The following is an 8,921-nucleotide window of genomic DNA, read 5'->3' as shown; positions in this document are numbered from 1 at the left end:
CTTGTGAGAAAAGAAATGAAGAAAGTTTCTGAGCCTTATGGTGAGCCTGGCTTTCTGCCTGGAGGCATTTTCTGGGCAGGAGAAACTTGAACAGATCATGCCTGGTCTCACTGAGTGGAGACACAGAGGAGACATTGATCAGAGTCTGCATGGGTTGAGGTGACTGGTATTTGAATGGGGAGTACCCAAAAGAACGGTATGTTGGTGAAGAGATCCAGATCCATGCATGGACGTCACTGTAGTCTGTGGAATACAAAATTGCACATGCAAAGGGGAAAATTCTATGAGGCCAAGAGAAAGAATGGCATGGGATTTATGGAATAGCAATTCCCATAGTTCATGGGGCTAGGGGATGTTCAACTTTCTGTCAGTCCCACAAAAGTAAACACCTGGAGTTCCCCGAAAGGTCACAGGGTAGCAGTAGGGTGAAACCATCCCTAAAGTAAAGGCACCACTAGCCTTGCCCAAATATGTATTTAAAACAAGCTTTAAAAAAATTAAACAGATCCTTAAGTAGTTGTAGCACATATGAGAACAAAGTTCAATCCTCTTTAAAGACAACAAAATCTAGTACTCAACATCATACTAATCACAAAGCCCAGCTTCCAATAAAAAAATTACTAGGCATATGAAAAAAACAATAAAATGTCATTTGCACTTTGGAGAAAAATATATTAAAGATCGAGAAAAGACAGACATGATCAAATTAGCAAAGACTCTTAAATATTTACTAGACATGCTCTAAAGGATTTAAGAGAAAATATAATCATGAGGTAAGATGTGGAAAATATATCTTAAAAGAACATAATGAAACTTACAGAGTTGAAAATGCAATATTTAAATGACATTTTTGCTGAATGCAGCAAACAGTAGGTTTTAAGAACTACAAAAGAAAACAGCAATGAACTTGAGTGCATACTATCCAAATGGAGACAACAAAAAGAAAAAAATTAAGACTTTCAATGACCTGTGAGATGATATCAAGCAGTCAAACATGTGCCATTTCATTCCTATAAAAATGAAGGTTAGAAGAAATATTTTAAAAAACTATAGCTCAGGGGCGCCTGCATTGGTTAAGCAACCAATATGGCTCAGGTCATGATCTTAGGGTCCTGGGATGGAGCCCCGTGGCAGGCTCTGCACTCTGTGGGGAGTCTGCTTGAGTATTCTCTCTGTCCTTCTAAATAAATAAGTAAATCTTTAAAACAACAACAACAACAACAAACTATAGCTCAAAAATATACAGATTTGGATATCTTGGCTAAGTCATAGGGTTCAAGGTCAACATAAAAATTCAATTATACTTCTACATACTAAAATAGCAATTGGAAAATAAAATTTTATAAAATCACACCATTTAGTGTCATCTAAAAACATGAGCTACTTAGGAATAAATTTAATAAAATATGTGCAAGAGCTATACTCTAAAACATAAAAAACAAGAGAAATTAAAGATGATGTAAATAAATACAGAGATAGCATGTTAAAGGATTGGAAAATCAACATGTGAAGGTATCAATTCTTGTGCTAACTAATCTATTAATCAATTATTGTGTCTAGAGTTAACAATACTAAATTGTACACTTAAAATTTTGTGAAGAGGGTAGATCTCATGTTAAGAATTCTTACCATAATAAAATAAAATAAAGTAAGATGAAATAAAATAAAATGATGTCAATTGTACCCAAATTGTTCTATAAATGGAATGCTATGCTAATCAAAATCTCAACAGGATTTTTGGGTAGAAATTGGCAAGCTGATTCTAAAATTTATGTGGAATCCAATGTTAAGGACATAGGATAGTCAACATAATTTTAAGGGGAAAAAAAGAACGAAGTTGCAGGACTTATAACTATCTGATTTCAAGACTTTCTAGTAAGTAACTAATCAAGATAATGTAGTATTTGCATTCAGCTAGACATATAGACCAATGGACTAGAGTCCAGATATAGACTGCACATGTATGGTCAATTGATTGTTTATAAAGATGCAAGTTAATCCATTAGGATAGTCTTTCCAACAAGTAGGTCTCGAATATCTGAATAGACATAGATCAAATAAAAAGAACCTTAAGATCTGTTTCTCATGTCATATGCAAAAATTTACTCAAGATGGAGGCCAGATCAGAAGAAGAGGTGAAAATGACTCCTGGACTGGCCAAAGCCCACGTGTGCTGCATGCCCCCTGCCCAGTGCCCGTGTCCCACCCCGTGGCCATCATGCCCAAGAGAAAGGCTGAAGGGGATGCTAAAGGAGATAAAGCCAAGGTGAAGGATGAGCCACAGAGAAGATCTGTAAAGTTATCTGCTAAACCTGCTTCCCTGAAGCCAGAGCCCAAGCCTAAAAAGGCCCCTGCCAAGAAGGGAGAGAAGGTACCCCAAGGGAAAAAGGGGAAAGCTGATGCTGGCAAGGATGGGAATAACCTTGGAGAAAATGGAGATGCCCAAATAGAGATGCCCAAAGACCAGGCGCTGAAAGCGAAAGGTGCTGGACAGGCCAAGTGAAGTGTGTGCATTTTTGATAACTGTACTTCTGGTGACTGTACAGTCTGGAATACTATTTTTTATAAAATTTTATAAAAATGCAAAATTTTATTTTACTTTTTTTTAAGCTCTGTTGTTAGCACAGAGAACGTTTCACTGTTGTATGGGGGGGAAGGGCACTAAAAGCACATCTCCAAAGCTAGATTGGTACGGAGGGAAAACACCTCTCCCCGCTAGTTTTGAGAAACTTCCTCTTGGTGCCCAGGAGGAGGGATTCCTCGATGTTGACACAAAGGAGCCACCTTGGCACAAATGCTTTGTGATGTGGAAAAACTAAAATTCATATTTTTATGTCTTCTTCTTCCTCTCTGCCTTCAACATAGACTTGACTCCCTTAAGCCCAGAGATCTGTTGGAACCTGACCCCAAGACATGGTTCCAGTATGTCAGGCAATCTGGACTCTCCAATGTCACCATGGAGATGGCATCTCTCAAAAGAGTTCCTTTTTTAGCTTGTGGATCTTCAGATGGATCCCTCTGCCATTTTGATTTCATTTCCTGAAAGTCAGGGTCAGGTTGTGAAAACCCATTGAACAACATGCTAAGTGTGAAAGGTCAACCCTCACCCTAACTTTTCCCTGTTCAGAGTATCACATGAAGACTTCATCGGGTTTTATAGTGGCTTTCTGATTTTGGTATTCCACTGAAGAAGAGAGTTTGGAAGTTGTTGTATGCTGTTAACGATTGTCTGAAATACCATGAGTGTTTGTGAAAAGTATCTTTAATAAAGCTGGATATAGTTTGGCTTGGGGCGGGGGAAGATGGTGGATAGATCCAAGTTTAAAACCTGAAACTTGTCTAGTGACGAACCGGAGAAAATCTTGGCAATTATGGAGAAAGCCCAAAACACAAACTATAAAAATTGGAGAAACTCAATTTCATTAAAATTTAAAATTCTGTTGCTTGAAAGACACCTTGAAGAAAACGAAAAGGCAAGTCATAGACTGCAGTACAATATTCGCAATACATATATCTGACAAGAGTGTTAAAAATATTTAAAGAACTCTTCTTACAAACCATTTAATAATAGTTCAAAATGGGTGAAAGATTTTAAACACTTCACAAAAGAACTTAATGAACAGCCAATAAATACATGAAAAAATATTCAACATTAAGGTCATCGGGAAAGTGTAATTAAAACCATACTGAGATATAACTTTACACCCATTTCACTGGCTCTGGTTTGGAGCAACTGAAAATCATTATTGATGGAAATATGAAGTGGTATAGCTAACTTGGAAAACAGTTGGCAGTTTCTTTTAAGTAAAAAATACACTTACTATATGAGACAGCAGTTCTATTCCTAAGTGCTTACCCAAGAAAAATGAGAACATATGTCCACAAAAATTTTTGGATGCTAATATTCATGGTAGCTTTATTGATAATAGCCTAAGACAGAAAAGAATCCAAATGTCCACAGGTAAACACATTGAAGTATAATCATATAATAGAACACCAATGAAAAGGAATAGACTGCTGATGTCCATGCGACATGGATTGAATTTCAAAAACATTAGCCGAGGGGCACCTAGGTGGCTCAGTCGGTTAAGCAACCGGCTCTTGGTTTCAGCTCAGGCCATGATCTCGGTGTCGTGGGATAGAGCCACACAAGGGGCTCCGTGCTCAGCGGGCAGTCTGCTTGGGGATTCTCTCTCCCCCTCTTCGTCCTTGCAATCATGTGCGTGCGCATTCTCTCTCTAAAATAGATCAATCCAAAAAAACCACTAAGTTGAGTTTTTAAGAAGTCATGATATTACTTCATTTATATGAAATTCTAGAAAAGGCAACACTCATCCACAGTGACAGAAGACAAATCGGTGGTTGTCTAAGACCAGGAATTTCTGGGGTGATGTAGATTCTCCATATCTTAATGCAGTTGTGGTTATGTGGGAATATACATTTGTCAAGTTCATGAAACTGTAAAATAGATAAAGTTGGTATTTCTTAAAAGGGGAAATACTTCTCCTCTCTGTTTTATTTCCACCACCCCCTCCCCTTGCTTTTCAGAACAAGATGCACCTAACAGACTTGCCTGGCTGCTTTCAATCAGAAACTCCTTGAAAAGTCTGTTGATGAAGGGAGGATCACAATTAGGCCATTAGAACAGCTTGATTTGACATCTAAATGTAGAAATTCTTAGAGAAAAAAAAAATCGCATTTGCATTGTCACCATGGAAAGAATGGCCGGGACAGAGAGGATGTCATGGTAGCAGCTTTACGACTGAGTTTCCTTTTCTAGCAAAGTGAAGGGGCACAGGATTATGAGCTCATTATCGACAAGGATTCTGAAACTTCATTTCATTTTTATTAATACGTTGTTGTTTGGGTGGCAGAGGAATTGCTAGTCTGATTGGAAACTCTTTCTTGCACGGAAGAAACCACACCAATTAACAATATTCATCTGCCAATTCAGGCTCATTTAACTTGATAAAAATAGCTCTTTTTTTTCCTGAGGAGGGAAAGTTTTCCTCTGTCTCTAGCCCTGTGATGGGCAGAGATGGTAGAGGAATCCTATTCCAGTTCAGTAGCTTTCCTGTTTCGTGCTCTGGCCCCAGCCACTGTGTCACGTGGGGCCGGCATTGGCGGGGACCCGCTTCAGGACCTTCTCTGGCTTCTTAACCACCAAAGTCACTCTACATATGTTCGTTAGCCAAAGGCCCCACTGCAGTGTTTGCTGTTTATCTTTTTCCTCTCACTCTTAATATCTTATTGCTCTCCTTCCCTTCAATTCTCTCTTCCTTTTGGTCCCCTTGTTCTTCCTTTCTTTTCTTTTATGGAGGACTTCACCCGTCCCTGGCATATTTTTACACAATATGCTCCTTTTATGGAATGATGGTGGACTGGCCCTGCCACAGCCTATCAGATTGGGCTGTCCCTTCCTGATGCCACTTCCTCATACGAAGTGATGCCAGGCCCCCCACCCCCGTCCTCACCTCCTCTTCATTTTGGGTGTTCTATTTCTGTCCTGAGACAGTGACTGGCCAGTTCTTCCTGGTAGCTTACCCTACTTAAATACCTAGAAGCTAATTCACTTCTAGAGCCAAAGTTTTCTGTGGAGGAGGAAATCCTTTTCATGATTCCTAGAAAAGTGACCATCATCGATTGCATTTAAAAAGAGCAAAGGATAAATATCCATTGCATCACAATGAAATAGATGCTAAAAAGTAAATTCATTGCCATATACTGGAAACGGGCAGATAAAAACAATTATTATTTTTTTTTTTTTTAAAGATTTTATTTTATTTATTTGAGAGAGAGAGAGAATGAGAGACAGAGAGCATGAGAGAGAGGAGGGTCAGAGGGAGAAGCAGACTCCCTGCCGAGCAGGGAGCCTGATGCGGGACTCGATCCCGGGACTCCAGGATCATGACCTGAGCTGAAGGCAGTCGCTTAACCAACTGAGCCACCCAGGCGCCCAGATAAAAACAATTATAATAAAAGAGTATGAAAGACACGAGCAAAACTTTCAAGGGTGATTGGCAGGTTCATTAACTTGACTGTAATTATGGTTTCATGGGACTTTATTATGTCAAAACTCATCAGATAGTACAATTTCAATATGGACAGTTTATTTACATCAATTATACCTCAGCACAGTTGTAGAGCAAACAAACACTCAAAACACATCTATGACTTAAAAATAACCAGCCAGGCTATCATCACTTGAAGACAAGTGTACCTGGAATTATAGCTGTGTTATTAACCAGTTGCAAGCTTATTAAATTAAAGTCTCACTTTACCTTAAAGAATTATGGTTTGAAGATAAATCTAATGAATGTCGAAAGCTTCTTGGGTCCTCTCATGCAAGCTTATCTCACTGTGAGCCAATGAATCAGCATAAAAGCTGCATCATACCTCCTGACCACACTCACTTCTACAAACGAGATTGTTTTAACTCATTGTTCCCGTATATTGAAGGGCACTGTGGAAATATAGGAAGCAGAGATGTTATATTCACCCTGAACCCAAGTAACTTCATTTCTAGTCCTACACTTTTATACATACTACTGGAGCTGAGGTCCTGAGGTCACCTAAGGAGGGCTTATCAGTGTGTGGACATTGATCAATGCTCTTGACCACATTGATTTGCAAGGAAAATTTTCCTTTACCCACCTTCCAATAGAAAAAGCTACAGATAATCAAATATGAATGATGGAAAGATAACCTTATTCTGCAAAGTCCTTTTATTTATTTATTTATTTTAACAATGTATTATGCATAAAAGTAGAACATTTTGACGGAAATGAACATAGATTATGTAGGTCATCTATATTCTCTGTGTTAGACTCATTACCCTATTAACTAACAATCCTTGATTATGTTTTGTTCTGATTATTGATTTCTGTTCAGCCAACCTATTGTTTGATAATATTAGAAAAAATGGTTAAGTGTGGTTATGTTTATTTGTTTTCAATAGCTTTATTGAGGTATAACCCATATCCGAAGAATTGCGTATAGCCAATATATACCGTTTGATGAGTTTGAACATATGCAAACACCCATGATTCCTTCACCACAATCAAGATAATAGACATATCCAACATCTCCCTAAGTTTGCTGTGTCCCCCTCTTTTTGGTGGTAAGAATACAAACCTGAGATCTACTGTCTTAAGAAATTGTGAAGTGCACAATACTGTACTTTAGGTTCTGTAGGTACTGTGTTGACAGCAGATCTCCAGAACTCATGCATCTTGTGTAACTGAAACCTTATTCCCATGAAACAACCGTGTGTTTCCCCTTCTCCCAGTCCCTGGTAACCACTATTGTATTTTATTGCTTCTGTGAATTTGACTATTTTAGACACCTCATATAAAAGGAATCATGCAGGATTTGTCATCCTGTGACTGGCTTATTTCACTCAGCAGAATGTCTTCCAGGTTCATCCATGTTGTTGCAAATGGCAGAATTTCCTTTTTTTTTTTTTTTTTTTTTTTTTAAGACTGAGTAATATTCTATTATGTGTATATATACCTTATTTTCTTTACTGGTTCATCCATTGATGGACACTTTTTGGAAACTTCTCCAAAATAACTATAAAGAATACATGTCAGTGATAATAATAATTTCTCCATGCTTGCCGTGGGGGCTGAGGAGCTAGAAATCAAATGTACAGCTCAGTCCTTTAAGGATGTTAAAAATGCATTATGGGTACCATCCTTACCCCAGCAGCAACTTATTTTTCTACCACTGTTTTCTCTTTATCTTCATTTCTTTCTTTAAATCTGTTGTATTATTCCAAGCTTCCATTGCTCCTTTTTCAAACAAGGTGGGGGTATAAAAAAAGGAATCACAAACTTCCTTTAGATGTGAGACATGTGAATCTTTTTAAGTGTTATTTTGAAGAACCTCAAGGTAACACCAGGATAACAAAATAACATGAAAACTGTAGAGATAAACTGTGAATCTGTGAGCCCCAGGGTGGCTTTTCCTAACAAATCATACTTCTCAGAGGGCTGGACAGACATAAGCCAGGAATTCGGAGACAGAGCTCTGAGGCCAAAACTTCTCTGTGCCTAACAATGGCATGTTTGCAGCCGAACAAAGATACACTGGGGAGGGCAGTGGAATGGAAGGAAGTCTATTTCAGAGGGAGATCATTACAACATCACTCTCAAGGTTCAGCAATAGGTCATTACTATTAACTGGTGAACTTAGAGAAAAAAATCAGTCATAAGGAATCATGTATGATAACCACAAAGGACTGATTTTTGACATTTTCCAGCTGGATATTAATGCATTACTGACACAGTCTTAGTGGGTGTTTGTTTGTTTTGGTTCCTATTTCCAGGGATTTTCCTACAGTTGTAGAGGAGAGGCATGGACACTGCAGTAGGCACCAGCCCTAATAACACTTAGCCTTGGTTGTCTTCACAACGTGTCACTCCATTCAGTATGACGCGTTTCTTTTTTTTTTTAGAGAACCCACAACTCAGGTGGAGTCTGGAGGAATCACAGCGCAGCCTTTCAGCTGGGGCCAAGCTTCCGTGCTACTTTATAACCCTGCACAGAATGCACAGAAGGGGAAGACTGGAGCGTGGCGTCTCTCTGTTACACTGAACAAGGAGGCTGTTGGGCTGATGTGGTTCTAATGCTATGGTGACCTCGTAAGGAAATCCAAAATCTAAGCCAGCAAATGTCTCAGGGTTATAAAATGAAAACAACCTCAGGACAACCAAGCACAACAACCAACTGGACCAAGCCATAGCCAACCAAATCATTTCCTTTCTTGGCTTCTGCACTTTCTCGAAGTCTGGCTCCTGTGGATAGAATGCTTCCAACCACTTCCTGTTTAGCGTTGCTGGATTTAAATTGATAAATGCTCACATCAACTCTTAAAAAATATTAATGTGACTCAGTTTATCTTTTAACAAATCTATTCA

The 8,921-nt window shown here is 38.6% G+C and overlaps 1 protein-coding gene across 1 annotated transcript; it reads left to right on the top strand.

Annotated features, from left to right (window-relative positions):
• Positions 1 to 2,218: 2,218 nt before the first annotated feature.
• Positions 2,219 to 2,503, top strand: LOC116627067 (non-histone chromosomal protein HMG-17-like). The gene has a single exon (XM_032396712.1). The coding sequence runs from the start codon at positions 2,219 to 2,221 to the stop codon at positions 2,501 to 2,503; it is 285 nt and encodes a 94-aa protein (XP_032252603.1).
• Positions 2,504 to 8,921: the final 6,418 nt, after the last annotated feature.

Source organism: Phoca vitulina, unplaced genomic scaffold (genome assembly GCF_004348235.1).
Source record: "Phoca vitulina isolate PV1807 unplaced genomic scaffold, GSC_HSeal_1.0 scaffold93, whole genome shotgun sequence".
Classification (NCBI taxonomy): Eukaryota; Metazoa; Chordata; class Mammalia; order Carnivora; family Phocidae; genus Phoca; species Phoca vitulina.
Note: the sequence above shows the minus strand (reverse complement) of the source record. Positions and strands in the feature narration are given on the sequence as shown.